Genomic DNA, 22,941 nt, shown 5'->3' on the forward strand with positions numbered 1-22,941 from the left:
TTTTGAATAATGACGTACGGTCCGATATATTTTTGTTGTAATTTAGGAGACAATCCTTTAACTTTCTTTTCGTTTTTCAACAAGACCCATTCGCCTACTTCATATCTTGGGATTCAAGAATCTACTACCAATAAAATGTGCTTATACCCCTCTGGACTTTCAGGTAGTGGACCAAGGAAATCTATATGAAGTCTGGAAAATGCTGCTTCGATAGGCATGGGAGTTAAAGGGACTTTACTATGCGCATTGTTTTTTGTTCGTTGACAAATTTCACAATTGGAAATGTAGTCATTCACCGTGTCATAAAGTTTTGGCCACCAATATTTTTGCATGATTGCTAACCTAGTTGCTTCCCTACCTTTATGGCAACTCCCAGCTAAAGAATTATGATACGATTTTAGCAAGTCATCTCTTAGTATCCGAGGAACTGCAATTTGTTTGACGGTGGTATTCTCATCCGTCTTTGCACGTGGATGGGGGAAATGACTTAATATACCATCTACTAGTTCGTATTCAAAAGACCTACAAACAATGGTTCTTACTAACTTTTCGTCATATGTTTCTGGGATATACCCATCCTCCAAATATTGAAATATATCTTTGAAATCGGAACATTCCCTTTGTAAATTGACGATATCAGAATCTCCCAAATTTGTTATTGTTATACTATTGATTTCCGCTGTGGATTCTGGCTTGTCCTGCGCGTATGTAAATTCGACTTCTATGCAATCGTCCTTTGACATTACCGGTATTTCTAAATTATTGATTGAAGGTATGTCATCAATGCTTTCATTGACAGGTTTTTCGGGATACATTCTTCGCCACTGAGCGTCTACATTTTGATTTTTCTTTCCTGGTCTATGCACAATTTCGTATTGGTAATCTTGAATTTGGATTGCCTACCTAAGAAGTCTATTTGACGTGTGCTTTGTATCTTTGAGCCATGTTAAGGCTTTGTGGTCAGTTATGACTTGAAAAGGAGAAGAAGCCAAATAAACTCTAAATGTTTTGATTCCTTCCAAAACGGCTAAGCATTCTTGTTCGGTAACTGCCCATTTTTTTTCAAAGGGATGCAAAGACCTACCGCCGTAATGAATAACGTGCTCGCGTCCGTCTTTATCAATCTGAGAAAGAATGTAACAAAGCGCGAAACCGGAAGCGTCAGTTGTCAATATAAACGGTTTGGACATATCCGGAAAAGATAGGTGGCGACACTAACGTCTTTTTTAAAGTTTCAAAAGCATTTTGGCATTTATCTGTCCATTCAAATTTTATATCTTTTCGTAGTAAATCATTCAAAGGTTGTGCGATATGTGAATAATTAAAAATGAATCTTCTGTAATAGTTACAAAGGCCTAAAAATTGTCTAATCTCATGCTGGTTTTTTGGTACTGGAATAGTTTGTACAGCTTCGGTTTTCTCTTGGTTAACTGAAATTCCATCTTTACTAAAAATGTGTCCCAAGTACTTAACACTTTGTGCTGCAAATTTACACTTATTAGGCTTTAGTGTCACACCCGCTTTGCTCAATTTTTGGAAAACATTTTTAAGATGTTGAATGTGTTCGCGGAAATTTTTACTAAAAATGATGATATCATCGACGTAGACAAGAGCGTACTGCCAATTCATGTCGCGTAATATTTCAGTCATTACCATTTGAAAAGTCATTGGAGCGTTACTTAATCCGAAAGGCATTCGCTTCCATTCATACACGCCATTTTGTGTAATGCTGCCTTGTGTCTTGTACTTTCATCCATTTCTAATTGCCAAAATCCACTCGCGCAGTCTAATACTGAAAATATTTTTGCTTGTGCTTCCCCAACAGAATCTATGACGTCCTCAAAGCGTATTATTGGAAAATAATTTGGTTTAGTAATTTTATTTAATTTTCTGTAATCTACAGCGAATCTCCATTCTCCGGACTTTTTTTTAACCATAATGACCGGTGACCGCCAGGGTGAGTTGCTTTCAACGCAGATATTGTTGTCAAGCATTTCTTTTATTTGCCGCGAGGTTTCCTTTCTAAGTTCGGCCGATTGTCGATAAAATTGTGAACGTACCGGACCTTCGTTTTCCATAGTATCTATGACGTGTTTGTAACCCTTTGTTTTACCCAATTCTTTAAGATTCTTCGCAAATACGTGTCGATTTGTATTCAAAAATGACAATAATTCCCGTTTCTCATTATCCGATAAGTCAGAATCTGTTCATTCATTTTCACGAGATTCCTCGGATTTTAAAGACATGACATTACCGCCAGGATTTGCAGGCGTGCTATGTTCATTGTCTAATAAGTCCATTATAGAATTCTCTTCAATATTATTTATATTTTTATTTGTGGAGTTTAATAAACGTAGCACAGCCTTTCCTTCCAATGGTTGAACAAGACATCTAGCTCCTACAATACCTTTTTTTACAAGAATGGGATTTGGTTCTAATAAAACTGCGTTACAATAGTTAAAATTTGCCAATCTCACAGGTACGTCAACGTGATGACGAGCTTTAAGTGTGATAGATTTTTGGGGTCTAACTTAGCCTATGTTGTTCGATATCAATGCTATGTCAGGTATTCCCTCATCAAATGACACAATACGTTTACTTATATCTATTTTTGTAATACTCGATTCTACTAATCGTATTGATCCGATATAAAAGGATATAATTCTAAGTCAAAGGTTAGAATAAAATATATAATAGTTTAAACAATTAAAATATACATAGAGGCTTACCTGAATATAAGAGAGATCCAATATTGTCGTTTCAATGTAATTTATTAAGTGAAGATAATGGTGAAAGTTTAGCTAGATATATTTATATCTTCCAAAAATCCCGGCAAATATTAGAGATGCCACGTGTTGGATTAATCTCATTTTTTGATTGGTGGAAGACCATTTACGGAAGACGCCCATTACTCGATACGAAATCTGATTGGCCGGATCTAGACTCGCTTGACTTAATATGTCAGGTAACGACTACCCGAGTAATAGCGTCAGTGTAATCCTAGGTATTGTTTTTAAAGTTAAAGCTGTCACCATTAATCTTACTTAATTACTTTAAAATAAACAACCAATAAAGGACCCTCTATTCAAGTTCTTCTATATCAGTATACAATTATATAATATGCTTAAGATCTATTGACACCAAATCAGCGTCAAGGTTGATTTATGCAATATAGACTCGACGTCTTTAATAAACATATATACATTTAAAATAAACTATATAATCTATAAAATATACATTTTTTTAAAATGCATAAGAATAAAATATCTAAAATAAAATATATTGCATATTTTGTCAATGTACACTGTTACACTATTTGAGAACGAGCGGCGGCCATTTTGTCTGTCAATTTTAGGCCGATTTTCACAAAATTTGAACTCAGTCATCCTTATGGTGTAACGGTGATATAATAATACGTTTTTTTAAATCGGATACAAATTATGACCTCTATAGTGTCCACAAGCTAAAAATGCGATTTTTCGTACAATCAGGGGCCATAATTCAGGAAGTTACAGTCCGATATGCGCGAATATCGACAGGAACCGAGATCTTTGGGTTATAAACTTACATTTCAAGTTTCAACAAAATCGGATAAAAATTGTGACCTCTATAGGGTCCACAACCTTGATATACCATATTTTTTACGCTATTTGAGAACGAACGGCGGCCATTTTGTCTGTCAATTTTAGGCTGATTTTCACGAAATTTGAACTCAGTCGTCCTTATGGTGTAACGGTGATATAATAATATGTTTTTTTAAATCGGATAAAAATTAGGACCTCTGTAGGGTCCACAAGCTAAAAACGCGATTTTTCGTAAAATCAGGGGCCATAATTCAGGAAGTTACGGACTCTGTAGGGTCCACAAGCTAAAAACGCGATTTTTCGTAAAATCAGGGGCCATAATTCAGGAAGTTACGGTCCGATATGCGCGAATATCGAAAGGGTTTTTCTCTCCTGTGTTGCTGCAGACCACTAGTGAAGGATTCAATGCAAACATCAAAAATGTGAATTTAACCACAAAAATCACATTGAAGAAGTTTTTCTCAAGTATGATATTTCATGTGTCTCTGTAGGGTAAAGGGTCTACTGTATGATTTACTACAAACACCACATTTATATGGTTTTTCACCTGTATGAGTTCTGGTGTGGTTCTGTAGAGTACTACTATCAGTAAATGATTTACTACAAACATCACATTTATAAGGTTTTTCACCTGTATGACTTCTCGTGTGCACTTTAAGATAAGATGTGGTTCTAAATGATTTCTTACAAACATCACATTTATAAGGTTTTTTACCTGTATGAATTTGCATGTGTTTCTGTAGATGACCGTTATTAGTAAATGATTTGCTACAGACATCACATTTGTAAGGTCTTTCACCTGTATGAATTCTTATATGGTACTGTAGTTGACTACTATCAGTAAATGATTTACCACAAACATCACATTGAAAAGGCCTTTCACCTGTATGTATTCTCATGTGTTTTTGTAGAGTACTACCAGTAGTAAATGATTTACTACAAACATCACATTTATAAGATTGTTCATCACTATGAATTCTAATGTGTATTTTTAGATTTCTATTTGAAGTATAGGATTTACTACAAACAGTACATTTAAAAAAGTTTTTTCTGTTATGAATTCTAATGTGTGTTTGTAGATTGCTACTGGAAGTAAATGATTTACTACAAACATCACATTTATAAGGTTTTTCACCAGTATGAATTCTGATGTGTTTCTGTAGATCAAAACTTCTAGTAAATGACTTAAAACAAACATCACATTTATAAGGTTTTTCACCTGTATGAATTCTCCTGTGAGTCTGTAGATTACTACTCTGAGTAAATGATTTACTACAAACATCACATTTATAAGGTTTGTCTGCTGTATGTGTTTTTATGTGTTTATGTAGATTACCACTAGCAGAGAATGTTTTACTACAAATATCACATTTATAAGGTTTTTTACCAGTATGAATTCTGATATGTCTCTGTAGGTCTCCATCCCGTGTGAATGATTTATTACAAACATCACATTTAAAGGGTTTTTTACCAGTATGAATTCTGGTGTGCTGGTTTAGAGTACTATTATCTCTGAATGATTTACTACAAACATCACATTTATAAGACTTTTCTACAGTATGAATTCTGATATGTCTCTGTAATTGACTATTCCGAGTAAAAGATTTACTACAAACATCACATTTAAAAGACTTTTCTACTGTATGATTTCTCATGTGAATTTGAAGGTAATATTCATTAATAAATGATTTGTTACAAACATCACATTTCTTAGACTCTTGTGAATTGTGTTTTTCTTTTTCAGCATTCTGGCTAAAACTTGTCTCTATTTTTCTATCATGCTGTAAAACAGACTCCCCATCTTTAACATGATTTTCACAGTGTTTTTCTAAATCAGTTTCTAATTTAAATTCTTCATCACACAAATCACACTGATAGCATGTTTCAATATCATCAGTTTTCTCTTCTTTAACATGACAATATTCATCTACGTCATCAGTTTTCTCTTCTTTAACATGACAATATTCATCTACATCATCAGTTTTCTCTTCTTTAACATGACGATATCCATCTACGTCATCAGTTTTCTCTTCTATGGCATGCACTTTGTAGTGGTTTTCGAAATCATCAAATTCTGGAAAAATTTCATCACAAATTGTACATTGATGAAAGGATTTAACATCAACAGTTTCCTGCAATATATAAAAGTTTTAAGATTATTAGTTTCCTGTAACATATAACAAGCGGTTGCCATGCAAGATACGCCCACATTTTGCAAGAGATGGACAGAGAACAAGCTCAAAAAAAGAAGTGATTTTTTCGTACAATCAAGGGCCATAATTCAGGAAGTTATGATCCAATATGTGCGAATATCGAAAGGAACCAAGACCTTAGGGTGTAACGGTGATATAATAATACGGGTTTTTAAATCGGATAAAAATTATGACTTCTACAGGGTACACAAGCTAAAAACGCAATTTTTCGTACAATCAGGGGCCATAATTCAGGAAGTTACAGTTGGATATGCGCGAATATCGAAAGGAACCGAGATCTTTGGGTTATAAACTTACATTTCAAGTTTCAACAAAATCGGATAAAAATTGTGACCTCTATAGGGTCCACAACCTTGATATACCATATTTTTACGCTATTTGAGAACGAACGGCGGCCATTTTGTCTGTCAATTTTGGGCCGATTTTCATAAAATTTGAACTCAGTCGTCCTTAGGGTGTAACGGTGATATAAAAATACCTTTTTTTAAATCGGATGAAAATTATGACTTCTATAGAGTCCACAAGCTAAAAACGCGATTTTTCGTACAAACAGGGGCCATAATTCAGGAAGTTACAGTCCGATATGCGCGAATATCGAAAGGAACTGAGATCTTTGGGTTATAAACTTACAATTCAAGTTTCAACAAAATCGGATAAAAATTGTGACCTCTATAGGGTCCACAAGCTAAAAACGTGACTTTTCGTACAAACAGGGGCCATAATCCATGAAGTTTCGATCCGATACATGCCAATATCGAAAGCCGCAGAGATTTTTTGGGGATAAAGCTATATTTCAAGTTTCGTCAAAATCGGACAAGAATTGTGACCTGTAGAGAGTCCACAAACAAATTGTGGACGGACGGACAGGGGCGACGACAATATACGTCCACATGAAAATGTGAGCGTATAAAAATTATAACATCTTTAGTTTCCAGTAATATATAAAAGTTATAACATTATTAGTTTCTGGTAATATATAAAAGTTATAACGTCAAGTTCAACAGGTCAAAATATATCGTATCCGGAAGCTGGTTGAGGCTGCAAGTTCAACATTTGTAATGTCTGTCAAGTCAAAGACCACTTCTATTCCTTGCCATGGAATGTTATTCACGAATTTCAATGTTAATAATAATCTTTAGTACTACCCATTAGGAAATAAATGCAATATACGGTTCCATGTCCACATATATCAAAATACATTTGATTGACTCTTCCACATACCCATGGCAACTAAGTTTGTTGTTCGGTGAAAAAATCAAAAATGCCTTAGAAATACAATGTATCATGTTGCAGTTTATCCTAAAAATGGTGCAGAACGGAGGGCCTGACAAGGACAGCTGTCTAGTCCTTCAGATGAGATGAAAAACTGAGGTCCCGTGTATACATTGGCAGTTGGAATTCAATATAAGAGTAGGTGATAGTGCCGCTGCCCGGGCAAAATTTCCCTCATAACACACTGTATGGCGTATGTCCGTCTTCATTAGCCCAGTATAGGAGCAGAACAGTAGGACGTTAAACCAGGTCTAGAAATTTTTCATTTTTTGCGAGAATCTAAGAGGATTCTCATATATGGTATCTGAGCGAATCCTCCAAATTTTAATTAATAATACTGTCTAAAAAACAAAATTGTGTTTATTGTGTTAATCTAAAACATCAAAATACAAGAACAATGATAAAAATAAAATAACCAGATGGATTTTTTGGTGAACACTTAAATAGTGTCAAAAGTAATATTCAGTAAATGCCTTATCCAAACTAAGTTGATATGGCACCATGGCATTTCTTCATAGCACAATTTATAGTCTTTTGTCCATCACGTAACTATAATTCACGTAACTTGCAAAAGTTTTTCTTCATTCGTCGCTGATAGACAAACAGCACAATGACAACCACAACTGAAATTGCTATAAAATAAAATTCTGTACAACAATGATATATCCGTCAATAATATATTTAAAATTAAGCCTATGTCAGCATGTGTATAAAATAAAAAATCGGTAAACGCTATTTAGATCTGGTTTATTGACCTAATTCCAACCGATTTGTCACATGTCATTGGAATTGAGATTCTGTCGGGAAAATACCCACTGTTTTTCTTTCCGTGTACCAGGGCTTCCACTTCAAAATTTTCCCAACCGGTCATTTTTCTCATGGAGAAAGTGGTGCTATTTTTAGCACATAATAAGAAGCCAAAAACTTAATGCTATCAGAATGTCGATCGGTTTTAATTGGGTCAAGGACAGTCACACAAAAATTCAATCTCATATCGACATTTCTACCCACCCATCTCCCTAATAAATAAAAGAACACATGTAATCAATTATTATCATTTATTTATACATTCATAAAATATAATAATACAATATACATTCATTCACCGATAGGACACTATTTTCGTAATTTATTTACAACATCACCCGTATATACTCGTCAGTTTTTACAAGATTTCCATTTCTGTAAAGAACATGCTGGTTGGAATTCGGCAAGTGGTGGTCCCTCCATAGAAATCCTCATTAGTTCGTCAAGGGTTTTCATTCTCAAAGAACATCGTAACTTGGTTTTTATTACATTTTGGCGTGAGAATCCGCACTCACAATCAACGCTACTAACGGGCAAAACACGACCAATCTTAATCAGGCGAATCATATTTGGATACTGGTCGGCCAATCCTAATGTTGTCAATCGGTTTAGTAAGTCGCTATAACTCAGCGTGGAGTAATTTTCTTTGACCATCGTCTTGAAGACGGACTATTCTCCCTCCGCTTCAAGGCGATTTATCGGCAGGCTAACACCAGTGGTTGATGACTGTCTGCTGTCGCAAAAATGTTCTAATAATATTGATAGCTCTTTCTTTTGTCCCAAATGTTGGTAGTTGGGCATTGTCCGGGTAGTTTTTGGGTGAAAAAATCCGGAATGCAGCCATTTTAGTATTGTCGGGGAACCTGTCGGTTATATTATTGACAACTGTTTTTACGACAGAGATGACGTCATCTTGCAGACACTCGCCATCCTTTTCCTTCTGTAATTCTTCCCCCATATATGTGTTGTTATCTCTCGTATCTTCTAGGAATTGTAACAATTTTGGACCGTATATTGGAGTTTCTCCCAGGTATGTAGATGTCAGGGAGGATAGGAAGATATCAACGTTTATCTTCATGTTCTCGTAAGAGAGGTCTCGAGCTTGCAGACAACGGCTCAGGGCACCTATACTGCTAAACAGATCGCATAAAAAGGCCGTATAAAACATGAAATTATATGAACAGATAGTATGACATATAGACCAGGCATTTATGTCTCTATGGGCTTCGTCCTTAACAACTTTCAACAGAGAAGGCATTGTATTTGTGTGTACGTATTCAGTGTTCTACCAGGGGATTATATTCATTGAAGATTTAAATTTACCTAACAACTGGTCAGTGAATCCATCAATGTATGATCCAGTTATTATTTCAATATTTACTGGTACCTGGAATTCACACGGACGGAGCGTAAAGACATGCGATTCGCAAACCATGCCGAGATCATCTTTATTCGCCATGTGGTGTATTTTACTGAACCTATCATGAATTATCAGCAAGCGTATTTTGTTTTTTTTACCGGATTATCAAAATCACCTTTAAATGTGCTAACGTAACGTAAGCTCTTGCAAGAATCCTTGCGCGAATCAGATTCAGAGATTCACGTGAATTTCTATCCCTGTACACCACATTTGCCAATAATGAAATACATTTCCTATAAATAGTAACAAAAGCAGAAAAAAATGAGTTAATTTTCTTGTAATCATTCACGTTAATTATTATTTAAAAATTTGTTCCGATTTCAAAGCTAATTTTAGTGTCTTAGTACGACATATAGATATGGCAAACCTTATACCAAATTAATCCTCATTCAATTTTCTTTCAAAAAATGACACGAAACTGTGGCAATCTTTACTGATAACAGTCCGCAGAGCACGCGAAATACAGTGGTAAAAGACAAAAAACGTAAACAAACCAGTCTACTACTGACCCCATAGAGTGTTTATCAGTGTCGATATTCAGCAAAATGTTTATATTTAGAATGTTACTGAGATATTAATCTTTATACGTTTTATTTTTTATCAACCTATGGGTTAAATTAGATAGATTATTTTTTGTTTATTCTGCCAGTATGCAGATCAAGTGTTTGATCGGCATTCCGATGGCTAGCACACTCAGTTGTTGTGAAAATGAAAATTAACTAAAAGTAAATTGGACACTCATTAACAAATGTGAAAGAAATTAGTGCTAGATACACAAGATTACACTACGTGTCTGGAGTTTGAGACTAGAAACACCGAACACCGTGGAAAAACACTCTATTTCACGGTGGAATCTCGGAGAATCGCTAGCGAAACGGCAGCTTGCCAAATCACCGCGAAATAGGGTGTTTCACGGTGAATTATAGTGTTTCGCGGTGGAACACGGTGAATCGCTTGAGTGCCGATATCATCCCGATGTAAGCATGTTGACGGAAAATGTAATTTATTTAAGTTGAATACAAGATATGTTAACCGTTGGCGAGGCAGCTACGGTCGTATTTTTTTATTTCTAACACACTGTACATGTATAACGTGGTGCCACCGTGTACGGCGTATGTAAACAATGAATAACTTACAACGTATCATTTCATCTTATTGGCTGCTACCAAATCCAAACTTTGAATTATATACGATGAGATTTTACACACTACTTCATTACTCGCAGCTTTAGTTAAACTAAATCCATAAAGCACAACGCCATAAATCACTTCCGCAATGTGGTTAACCGTTAGTCACGTGGTCTGAAACGCGCGAAAACATGAGATGTTGGGTTCGACACGGGGACTATATTCTTAGCAAATCTTGACTGTCACCGGTACATAATAACAATGTATTATGACGCATTAAAACAATATGGGTGGGAAGGGGTACTGTGACAATATACATCTACTGGGTGCCCCTCATTTCATTTCGGTAGAAGCGGATATTAAATAAAGCCATTTCACACAGACGCGTACATGGCATATATTTATACAATGGCCACACGTGTGTTAATTCTCGTCATCACCCCGTTATAATTTACTTATTTTGAGTACACTTCTGAATGATTCCATTCCTTCGTACGTTCAACTTCCCGATTTTCTACTGCATATACATATCAGCAGCTCAAAAGCTATACTAGACGGTGTAAGCGCAAGTTTCGTGATTGAACCTGCATCGATATTGCATAATAAATCCATAACCGACAATTAAAGAGATGTTTTGGGTAGCATTTTATTCTTTTGGTTCCATTGTCATGATTTTTATTGAAAATCGAAAGTAAGTTAATCATGTAATACAAATGTACAACGTATACAAATCATAATATTTTACAGTCAAAATTAAATAATCATACAATATATTCTTTTGGTTCCATTGACATGATTTTTATTGAAAATCGAAATTAGGTTAAACATGTACATGTAATACATATGCACAATGTATACAAATCATAATATTTTACAGTCAAAATTTAATAATCATACATGCACTAAAAGTGAATTCATTTTTTATTGCAGTTAGTACATGTATTTACTCACATAAAGTCTTGACACTTGGTAAACAATGTATTCAAATCCATCGCAAACACCTTTTTTTTCTTCTTTTTAAAAAAATATTTTGTCTACACACACACATAAAATGTTTGTTTTTTTCTATTTAAAAATTTTTTTGTCTATACACACATAAAATTCATTTTCGTCTTAGAAATTCGTTAATCTTTACGACCACGCGCTCTTGCCAGGCATGTTTTTCTTGCACTTGAGGATAATGATGTAAAACATATCTTACGACGAATGATTTCCGTCGTGTATCGAGTTCTAGCTTATTGCATCTACCCCCACCGAAATACGAATATTTCTGCCGTAAGTTGTCGGGTCCGGTCAGTTCCGGAAAAAGTCTTTGTACTATTTTAGTTGCGAAATGGCCGGCATTAAAAGCATGGAGGTGCATGGCGTTCAGATCTTCAGCAGAAATACGAAATTCCGGTGGGATATCACCAAATTTTGATGTGTCAGTTTCAGGCGTTGGCAGCGTCTGTGTGGCGGGCTGGGGACTAGGTACTGGTGGTATCTGCTGATCTTGTCCCTCGCCATGAGGGGGGAGTCTCTGTAGTATCAACAAAACAAGATTATTCATATCCTTTAATTCTTGTCGCAGTCCCTTGACTTCTAGTTGTAGTTCATGCTGCTTTTTATTCATTGTCTTCATGTACCTTTCTACTGCTGAGAGTGTTTTCTGCCTGTTCCTATTAGGTGTCCTAAAAAGCTGCCTACATGTAATTTCACAATCTTGTAAATCTGGCAGGGCTTGCAGGAGGGACTGTTCTTCAGACGTAGAGGGCGATTCGACATCTCGGGGTACTGTTACACGTACGGGCACTGGTATTCTTGATGATGCCTGGAAGACTGATTCTGGTGTTGAGCTAGTTGAATAGGAGCTCGAGGATACATTAGAAATTGACAGATCACGTGGGTCATTGGAACTGAAACTTTCTAGCGTCGTTCGACGGATAACTGATGCCATTTTCTGAAAAGACAAGAGAATAAAATATATTTATTTTTATTCATTCAACAACACTTCAATATTTTGAGGGTTAAAGAATTGGACTTTTAATATTTAATAATGACATCAGATGAAAAAAAAGACAAATAAGTTTGAACTGCTTGTCTCAGATGCACTATATAAATCTGTACTACATTGCTATTATGGAAAATGGCTGCGAGTTTTAATTTTAAAATATTTTCCAAAGTACTCGCTTGTTTTCTAAGCTGAACATGAAATTAAGAGACTTGGGTTAATTAATTTACTGATAAGAACTCTAACACTTAGCAGTAACTTTGTGTCTGACCTCAGCCATTTCTTAATTTGTCACACCATGGAATAGACACGGCACATTGACATGTCACTTGTTAATTAGACTGAAACCATTTGAATATATAAATATGATGACACGTGTGCGCATGTATATTTTTTGCATATCTGTTCATGTGTATTGTCGTAGTCGATTCCTCCATAAAACCCAAGAAACCAGTAGCTCAATTCATAAAAATGCCTGCTACTCGTATACCACACTTGGATAAATTAAAAATTGTTGAACTCCACAAGAAAGACTGGAAGTGTTCTGCTATACATAGATACCTTAACCAATCTAATGTGAATGTGTCTTTGTCCGGTGTAAAATATACGGTAACCGCATATATTGAAGGACGATTTGACAACAAGTGCGTATTGACTGAAAAAACCCACCATTTTAACAACTTGTGTTCCGATGACATAGTATTTATTGATAACGAATTTCAACAGAACCCAGCACAGTCTGCCAGGGATATCCAGAAAACACTTTCAGCACACGGCACAGACACCTCGATTAGTACAGTCAGACGCGCCATTGATTTTGCCGGTTATACATCAACGAAACCACGATATTGTCAACTAATCAGAGACCAGAATAAAGAAAAAAGGGTTGAATTCTGTAGACATTTATTAGAGACCAATGACCAGTTTGATAATGTGATATTTACAGACGAATGCTCAATACAACTACACGATAACAAAACAGTTGCATATAGACAAAAAGATCAGAGAGCACCACAACAGTGTCGCCCAAAACACCCATACAAAGTTCACTTGTGGGGGGGTATTAGTCGTAAAGGAAAAAGCCAACTTCTTATATTTGATGGTATTATGGACAGTGTTTTCTATACAGAGGAAATTTTAAAAAAAACTTTACTACCATTCATAAATAAGAGATTTCACGATGGACATCGCTTCCAACAGGATAATGATCCGAAGCACACATCCCGACTTGCAAAAACATTTATGGAGGACAATAACATTAACTGGTGGTGCACCCCCCCCCCCCCCCCGAAAGCCCAGACTTAAATCCAATCGAAATGGTGTGGAATATGCTGAAGCGCTACGTATCGAAAAAGAACCCCACCACAAAAGAAGAACTCTGTAATTACTGCCAAGACTTTTGGTACAACGTGCTTACGCGTGACATATGTAATCGCTTTATTGATCACATGTACAAGGTTGTTCCGGTTGTTGTGGTGGTGGGTGGGAAAGCCACGGCTGATATGCCTAAAAGACTTTTTGGGTCCGAACGTTCATTCGGGAAGGACAGTAATCATTTTAATCAAAAACTCCTAAACGACCCTAAAGTCAGAAAACGATTGCAATAAAATTATTAAATTGTTGTATATTTTTGTTATGTTGTTTTTGTGAAAACTATTTACCTTTCTTTTCGGTTGGGGTAAGCGACTCGTCGTTAAGGTACGCTTTGGTGTCGGGATTGTACTGGGGTTCTTTTGATGCTCATCTTTCTTCTTTTGTCCCATCTCCCTCTTTAGCCTTGACAATGTCAAGTAGTCTCCAGTCTTTATAATAACAGCGTCAGACACATCTTCGGGTTTGTTATATTGCACCTTGTACTTCCCATTCTCCGCAATCCTACCCTCTTCTAATATCCTACTTCTGGGAACAACCAGTAAGCCACCGTCGTCAAACTTAACCAGATAATGCGAGTACTCCTTGGTTTGATTTCTCCACATGATGCCGTATTGAATTAATGATAACCTGTCGTATTGAATAATCTCGAAATAAACCATTCGACTATAACCTGCCATTTATACGTACAAGGTATCGGCAAAAGTTCTTTGATTCTATTTACTCCAATTAATTTTATATAAAACAAACGATAATACTTCTCAACCACCAAGCTAAGAGACAAAGGCTTTCGACAAATCTACAGGAAGCCATGTCATTGTTTAAATTTGACCCATTCAGGTGGTTAATACAATGTAATCATCAGATTCAAGCTCTTCTATATACAAACAAAGTCTGGCTCCCTAAGAAAACATCTTGGTTTTGCTTCATTGTGACAAAATACCACGGGTAATACATAACACTTTATTAATTCAAAGAAAACAGATACATATTAAAACACAATTATCAATTTATTAAAACAACTCTTTATTATTGGTTCGAGTAGTCCACTACTGATGTCTTCCGTTTTGCTAGAAAATACAGAATAACTGTAACATAATTACTTATTTCCACGCAAACTGTCATCATTTTGTAATTAAACCTAATTTTACTTGCTCAAAGCCCCGAATAGAGTATCAATTGTAGCCGTGATTAAGAATTATTGCAGCTATTAACACGGATGAGTACAGATAATACGAATTAATCACTACTCAGTTATCGTTGTTTTAACTGATTGTCTTTGATGTGCTTCATGGTGAATTGTTTTAATACGTCATAATACATTGTTATCATATACCGGTGACAGTCAAGATTTGCTAAGAATATAGTCCCCGTGTCGAACCCAACAGCTCAGGTTTTCGCGCGTTTCTGACCACGTGACTAACGCATTGCGGAAGTGATTTATGGCGCTGTGCTTTATGGGGCGTTGATTTAGTTTAACTGAAGCTGCGGGTTATGAAGTAGTGTGTAAAATCTCATCGTACAAATATATAATTTAAAGTTTGGATTTGATAGCAGCCAATAATTGGTGGGTTACATCTAAGTTATAGACGAAGATGTAATGATACGTTTAAAAAATTGTAAGTTGTTTATTTTGGCATACATTTTCGCCGGCGTTATGTATGTACATGTATACAGTGCGTTGGGGAAAAAAATCCTAACCTATACAGAATGCCGGTAAATGTCTCCCCGAGATTACCTAACTCATTTGTTATTCAAATCGGCCTGTACTTTAAACATATTCCCGGGAGCATTACTATATTACAACCCCTTCAATTTACAAATGTATTATAGACAATATTAGTTCGACCCTAGCTTAAGGTAGGCTCGCAAATTCCTTGCGGGAAGCACGGCAAAGCACGATGTACTTTTACCGAAACACGGTGAATTCCTAGAGAAACACGGTGAATTCCTAGAGAAAACACGGTGAATTCCTAGAGAAACACGGTGAATTCCTAGAGAAACACGGCGAATTCCTAGAGAAACACGGCGAATCTTAGAGAAAAATCGCCGCCGAATTAAGCGAAATTTCACCGTGAAATCTAAGAGAATTCGGAGTGTTTTTTTTCGCCGCGTCGGCGCGATTCTGGTCTCAAAAATTTGGTAGGAACTGTAAATGATACCTGGGATACAGTCTTATTCCTGAGTCTGAAACGTCACCTATCCGAGTCCGAAACGTCACCTATCCGAGTTCAAAACGCCATATTCTTTTCAGGCATGGAATTGTTTGTGATATCAGAAGGTAACAGGTCAGTAATATGAAAAGTCATTGAGCGATTCGCTTGAGATTTGTGTGTTAGGTCATGGCTAGCCCCCCTTAACATCTTCTGCAAATTTCAAATTTCTTCGACCACGGGAACTGTTAGGTATCACGTCATTTGGGACTCAACATAAACGACATTTGGGACTCAGTTGACGACGTTTGGGACTCATTTGACGACGTTTGGGACTTGATTGGCATCATTTGGGACTCAATATAAACCACATTTGGAACTCTTAAGAAGTTATCTTTTTTCGTTTTAGATGATGTCCGAAGACAGATTAAGAATAATAATAAAGAAATTAAATTCAATCTGTGAATTATGTATTTTTTAACGGTATTGTTAAAATAAATTTTATTCAATCTGTCAATTATGTATTAAATAAATGTATTGTTAAAAATATATTTTATTTAAATCGTTGGTATTTTTTGATTATAATAAAATATAGGCCTACTTATAATTCAATTGGCATATTGTGTCCACCATTTTTTCTCGAGTCTCAAATGCCGTATACCCGAGCCCCAAACGTCGTATACCCGAGTCCCAAATGTCGCGGTCAAATGACGCGAGTCCCAAAGTGAAATAACGCCGACATCTTACCATTGTGATGTTATGACCGTTACTTGTTGATGTTTACAGCTGAGGTCTACAGATACAAGTTGATTTAACGCTTCAAAACAATAATAGCCGGTGAGGGTTTAACAATGTTAATTTCCACAGACGAGAAGTGAGTTTGCATAAAGAAAACCGCCCTTCTTCGCTATCCCATGTTCATTTCCGGAACAAACATTGAAATAGTTGTATATTGAAAGAAGATGCGGATCTATCCTACCCGAATAACTCATAATAGGCCATTTCGTCCCATCAATTTCTATGAGATTATAATCTCAACACAAACCAAGACATTTGGCTGGAGTATAGGGTTCTTTAAGTTGGACAGGCATGTTTAAAGTTGGCAGTGGCTATTGTTACGACGAGTCAGCTGTCCTTGTCAGGCCCTCCGTCCTGCATCACAGACAAGGGGAAACCACGCCGGAAAATCGTGATGAACTTTCTCGGCCAATGGGTATCCAGACAACTCATCCCAAAGACAATTCATCCCAAGACAACTCATCCCAATATAAGACAACTCATCCCAAGTTAGAAGACAACTCATCCCAACAAATATAACTTATAAGTGATATTTGTTTCAATACAATTGCTATCTTTGAAGACCACTCAGACCATAACCAATCAGAATTTGTTATCTTAATCAAATTGATATTGTTGTTTTAATCAAATTGGTGATTACTCTTTGTTTTATTCCAATTGATATTGTTGTTGTAATAAATTGATGATTACTGTTTGTATTACTGTTTTAGTACTTTGTTGTTTTAACACATTGGTAGATGTGTTTGTTTTATTCTTTCATCATGAAGCACTTCAAACAAAATCAATTAACAAAACAAGGTGGTATCCAGACAACTCATCCCAAAGACAATTCATCCCAAGACAACTCATCCCAATATAAGACAACTCATCCCAAGTTAGAAGACAACTCATCCCAACAAATATAACTTATAAGTGATATTTGTTTCAATACAATTGCTATCTTTGAAGACCACTCAGACCATAACCAATCAGAATTTGTTATCTTAATCAAATTGATATTGTTGTTTTAATCAAATTGGTGATTACTCTTTGTTTTATTCCAATTGATATTGTTGTTGTAATAAATTGATGATTACTGTTTGTATTAGTGTTTTAGTACTTTGTTGTTTTAACACATTGGTAGATGTGTTTGTTTTATTCTTTCATCATGAAGCACTTCAAACAAAATCAATTAACAAAACAACGATTAACTAAACTGAGTTGTAGTATTTACCCCTATTACAAACTAATTAAATTGGTGAAGCACATCAAAGACAAATATCATAATGCTAATTACAATGGTTTGAGTAAGTGTCAAAGCTGGGGTATTGTATAAAAATACTGTTCAGTGTGACGGGTGTGAACGATGGCAGCATAGGACATGTAATACTGGTAAGACTTTAATGTTGTTTTTTAAATTCAAAGCTATTGTATTAAATTCAACACTATTGTACTAAATTTGCCCTGATGTCGATATGCCAGAAAATATCCAGGAAAAGTAAGTACAAGCATAGTTTATCACATCCAGAACAAGTTTTAGTATTATCCTTATCCTATATCAAATCTATACAAGTTTTTTTATATTGTTAACATTCAGTTTTTATTGTATTTTTATTATGAACAGTTCATTGACGGATGAGTCCATAGGCGACGATTTATCAACAACAGAAGCAATAGTGACATACAAGGTCGTGGATAATGGTACCGAACGAGGGAAAAGGAAGCTTGTGTCCAGTGACGGACACACCTTTACCATGAAAAGGCAGAACAAGGGCAGTACTGAATGGCGGTGTAGTATTCGCAACAAAACAACCCTCTGTCCAGTTATTATAAAGGAACGAGTCGGGACGTACAACGCCAACACAGAGCACTCCCACGCCGCCAAACCAGGAATATTGACAGCAGTCAAGATCCAGGCTGAGGTAAACATTTATTATATTTTGACATATTAAATTTCATTACATATTATAGGCACCTTTGTATTATATTAAACATTGTATTATATTTTGAAATTAAACATTGTATTGTATTATATTTTGAAATTAAACATTGTATTATATTTTGAAATTATATTATATTTTTAGTTGAAAGTAAAGGCACCTATGACACTCTTCGAGCCAGCACAAAATATTGTTGATAATATCCTAGCTGAGCATGTGGATAACAGAGAACCAGAGGCATCCATCCAGGCGGTTTGGAGAAAGATCCAAGAAAACGGACTTCAGGTATGTTACTTTTGAAATAATTGAGTATTTGAAAACGATATTATTATTTGATATTATTCACAACTGTCTGGTATTACTCACAATTAGTCTATGTTTTATTCACAATTAGTTTTTTATATTTTTGTAGACTGCTTACAGCCAGAAAGATGCTGTATATAAGTTTTTTAGAAAAGTCCTTGCCTTGCCATTCCTACCCGCTGAACATATATTGCCAACATTCAATAAATTAGAAGAAAAGGCCACAACCGATCAAATTAAAGTGGTTATGAAATACATAATGGATAATTGGCTGACCAGTAATATATGGACCATCCCAACATGGAGCGTGTTTGGCAGGACAATCCGAACCAATAATGATGTCGAGGGATGGCATAATCGAATCAACCAAAAGGCCAGAAAAGGGAATTTACAGTTTTATCTACTGATATCTTTGTTGTATAAAGAAGCAGCGCAGCTACCGACACAAATGAAAATGGTCTCAGAAGGAAAATTAAGAAGACACCAGAAAAAACAATCACGAACTACACAAAGCAAGTTATTTCAACTTTGGAATTTATATACCAGTCAGGAAATAAGCACCAACCAGCTACTAAAAAGATGTGGGGGGATATATGGACCGAACTGAAGGACAGACTTACGTAATAAATGACTGACTGAACGACAAACTGACAGACTAAATTACTAAATGACTGGCCTAATAAAATGTATTAGTTGATGATATTGTTGAGGTTATAATAAAATGTATTATTTAATAAATTGTTGATGTAATAAATTCATACATAAATGTATTATTTAATAAATTGTTGATGTGATAAATTCATACATAAATGTATAATTTAATAAATTGTCGATGTAATAAATTCATACATAAATGTATAATTTAATAAATTGTTGATGTAATAAATTCATATATTAGTGATTATTTGTGGTATTTATTTGTAACTTGGAATGAGTCGGGTGTTTTAAAAGTTGGGATGAATTGTCTTTTGACTTGGGATGAGTTGTCTTTTGACTTGGGATGAGTTGTCTTTAAAAGTGGGATGAGTTGTCTTTTATTGGGATGAGTTGTCTGGGATGAGTTGTCTTTGGGATGAGTTGTCAGGGAATCGGCCAATGCAGGGATCGAACACCCGACCTCCAGGCTAGCGAGCCAGCGTCTTACCCACTTAGCCATGTGATCCCCTGCAATAGGCAGATTTAGCTCTTGTATAATGTATGTTTAAAACAGATTATGATTTATAATCTGTACCATTTTATAACCGTCTGCTGTTTTTTTTAAAACAACCTTTCAGTGTAAATTTATATTTTTACTTAACTGTAAGCTATTAACTTTTCTGATCTGTTTACATATAAACTCATAAAGTCTGCGCTTGTTCATATAAATTTCAATTATCCAGGCCAGGTACGTGTCCAAAGAGGGTGGAGGCTCCAAGGGATGCAGCCCCCCCCCCCCCACACACCAATTCCAATATATGTATGCACCTAAATGTGCAGAAATACCGTCTCATTGATCAAATTTGTGGTTAGTTCCCCTCGATCTAACACCAAACTTCACCATGGTATAGGATCTAACTGAAAAGAAGATAACATTTCAGGCTCAATGAAAGGCCTCCAATAGGCAGTAAATGAAATGAAATGGGCTCCTATACTGGGCTAATGAAGACGGGGATGCGCCATACAGTGTGCTATGAGGGAAATTTTGCCCAGGCAGCGGCGCTACTGCCTACTCTTATATCAAATTCCAACTGCCAAGGGATCTTTTACGTGCACGCCAATTTGTACACGGGACCTGCATCACTGACAAGGTTAAACCATGCCGGAAAATCTGGATGAACTTTCTCGGCCAATGCAGGGATCGAACACCCGACCTCCAGGCTAGCGAGCCAGCGTCTTACCCACTTAGCCACGTGACCCCCGGCGTCATACGTAGGATGTGGCAACCGACATGTGGAAGGTCCGCTTTCCACGTCTGACAAAAGACCCAAGGTGCTACATTTTTTTTCAAGTTCTTTGTCATCACACAATAATTTTTGTCTGTAACCATTTTTCTTTATTAGAATCGCCATTCCAATTATTTTCCATTCACAGATAACAAAATATTCCGTACATATACGCAAAACGTATCCATACAAATCTCTGCTCATTATTAGCTATCAAACTTTTAACTTATTTTCCCAGTAGGACGTTAAACCCCATTTCATTTCATTAAATTTTAACTTATTTTCCATAATGAAACTATGTGTTACTACGATATATATGTAACCGGTCACATACATGTAGGCCTACTAATGAACATGACAATACGCAGAAGATGGCTATGCCTTTATTCGAGTGATTTAACCACAAATGTAGTTTTAAAATACCTTTTTATAAAGAAGAAAACAATATTTCGACATCACATACTATTCTTACATGTATTTCAGAGGTTTTGCTGTATAAACAAAGACAAATCATTTTAGAGGAATATTTCTGGCCTGAGTTTGAAGTAGGTATGGGTCTGCATGCTCTCTATCGAATTATGAAAGCTTCAATCTCATCTATTCAAACATTTCACTTTTCTACTTTGTACACTAAAATTCCCCATAGTAAATTAAAAGCCCGGTTGAAAGACATTATTCACTCACAGTGTCTTTTCGTCTAAATCAGGTACTACTAGATATCAATGTTTAGTTGTAAATTACAATTCCACATATTTCGTTAAGAATCACAGTGATTCCAAAATCAAGATAATTCAGATGTTGGATTTTTTAATTGATAACATCTTTGTTGAATTTGGAGGGGAAATATATCAGCAAGTGGTTGGCATCCCCATGAGCACCAACTGTGCACCTTTGCTTGCTGATCTGTTTCTCTATTCGTACGAAGCCGATTACATACAGACGCTCGGGAAAACTAATAAACGATCAGTCAGACTTTTTAATTTCACTTATCGATATATCGATCACGTTTTATCACTTAATAATCCTAAATTTAGTGATTATGTAGAATTCATATATCCTGATGAGCTCGAAATTAAAAACACCACTGACAGTGACAATTACGCTTCCTACTTGGATCTGCGTCTCGATTTTGACAATTGCCATAAACTGAGTGTTAAATTGTACGATAAACGTGATGACTTTGACTTTCCGATTGTTAACTTTCCATTTATTAGTAGTAACATTCCAATATCACCAGCTTATGGAGTGTTTGTGTCTCAGCTAATTCGTTACGCGAGAGCTTGTTCCTTTTATTCTGATTTTTTAAGTAGATCGAGGCATTTGTCATCTAAGCTTCAACTACAAGGATACTTGCGCACTAAACTTATTGAAACCTTTAAAAAGTTTTATGGCTGTCATATTGATTTGATTGGTAAATATAACGTGTCTCTCTCGGCTATTATTCTAGATACATTTAATTGACACGTATACTATTACTATCTCCCTGATAATGTCTACTACATCGTTAACACAGTTCACCGCGTGCATTTTGCATACCGATAGTTCATTGGCCAATCACGCTATTTTACCGACATTTCGCCTAATAGTTAGGATGAAGCTATGGCGGGTGTGGCGCAAGGCAGGGTAAGCTTACTCTTTCGGACACCTGTTACCACTGTTTGTCGTGTATTTTTATATACGAGGAGCAGTCCATTTGCTGATTACACTATTTTGCTTGAATACACTATTTTGCCTATAACGTTTTTTAGGACTTTGAATTCTGTCTTATGGTTTGGATTGTTCGCACTTGGTTTTATTTTATTTTGTAGCATTATTACCAACATAAATTTGAATACTGTACAAGAATTAAATATGAAACATAGTAAGGCGCATCTATTTTTATTTCATATCAATCTGAATATATAGTTGACACATGATTTTTAATTGTCTGAATCTGTCTGTCCCTTTATTTTTGATAAAAATGTTTATAAATGAAACATTTACCACAATCACTGGACCCTATCTCTATGATAAAAATGTTTGTCAATGAATCATTTACCACCAGCTTTAGTATGAGTTTTAA

At 35.7% G+C, this 22,941-nt stretch overlaps 3 protein-coding genes across 3 annotated transcripts; 1 reads left to right on the top strand and 2 right to left on the bottom strand.

Moving 5' to 3' along the window:
• Positions 1–3,904: 3,904 nt before the first annotated feature.
• On the bottom strand, positions 3,905–5,239 carry LOC130012926 (zinc finger protein 235-like). The gene has a single exon (XM_056101090.1). The coding sequence runs from the start codon at positions 5,237–5,239 to the stop codon at positions 4,046–4,048; it is 1,194 nt and encodes a 397-aa protein (XP_055957065.1). The 3' UTR covers positions 3,905–4,045.
• Positions 5,240–10,090: 4,851 nt separating this feature from the next.
• LOC130012472 (BEN domain-containing protein 3-like) lies at positions 10,091–14,296 on the bottom strand. The gene is made up of 2 exons (XM_056100499.1): positions 14,075–14,296; positions 10,091–12,362 (listed from the first exon to the last, which is right to left on the bottom strand). The coding sequence occupies exons 1-2, from the start codon at positions 14,174–14,176 to the stop codon at positions 11,526–11,528; spliced, it is 939 nt and encodes a 312-aa protein (XP_055956474.1). The 5' UTR covers positions 14,177–14,296; the 3' UTR covers positions 10,091–11,525.
• A 3,993-nt stretch (positions 14,297–18,289) lies between these two features.
• LOC126818746 (uncharacterized) lies at positions 18,290–20,042 on the top strand. Its single transcript, XM_050546300.2, has 3 exons — positions 18,290–18,636; positions 18,799–18,939; positions 19,067–20,042. The coding sequence occupies exons 1-3, from the start codon at positions 18,331–18,333 to the stop codon at positions 19,562–19,564; spliced, it is 945 nt and encodes a 314-aa protein (XP_050402257.1). The 5' UTR covers positions 18,290–18,330; the 3' UTR covers positions 19,565–20,042.
• Positions 20,043–22,941: the final 2,899 nt, after the last annotated feature.

This window comes from Patella vulgata, chromosome 1 (assembly GCF_932274485.2).
Source record: "Patella vulgata chromosome 1, xgPatVulg1.2, whole genome shotgun sequence".
In the NCBI taxonomy this organism is placed as follows: Eukaryota; Metazoa; Mollusca; class Gastropoda; family Patellidae; genus Patella; species Patella vulgata.

Excerpts from the sequence above, each read along its gene's own strand:
- LOC126818746 (XM_050546300.2), top strand. The coding sequence starts at position 18,331 with ATGAACAGTTCATTGACGGATGAGTCCATAGGCGACGATTTATCAACA. Across the intron at positions 18,637-18,798 it reads CAGTCAAGATCCAGGCTGAG|TTGAAAGTAAAGGCACCTAT; the intron begins GTAAACATTTAT and ends TTATATTTTTAG. Across the intron at positions 18,940-19,066 it reads TCCAAGAAAACGGACTTCAG|ACTGCTTACAGCCAGAAAGA; the intron begins GTATGTTACTTT and ends ATATTTTTGTAG.
- LOC130012926 (XM_056101090.1), bottom strand. The coding sequence starts at position 5,239 with ATGAGAAATCATACAGTAGAAAAGTCTTTTAAATGTGATGTTTGTAGT.
- LOC130012472 (XM_056100499.1), bottom strand. The coding sequence starts at position 14,176 with ATGGGACAAAAGAAGAAAGATGAGCATCAAAAGAACCCCAGTACAATC. Across the intron at positions 12,363-14,074 it reads TACCCCAACCGAAAAGAAAG|AAAATGGCATCAGTTATCCG; the intron begins GTAAATAGTTTT and ends TTGTCTTTTCAG.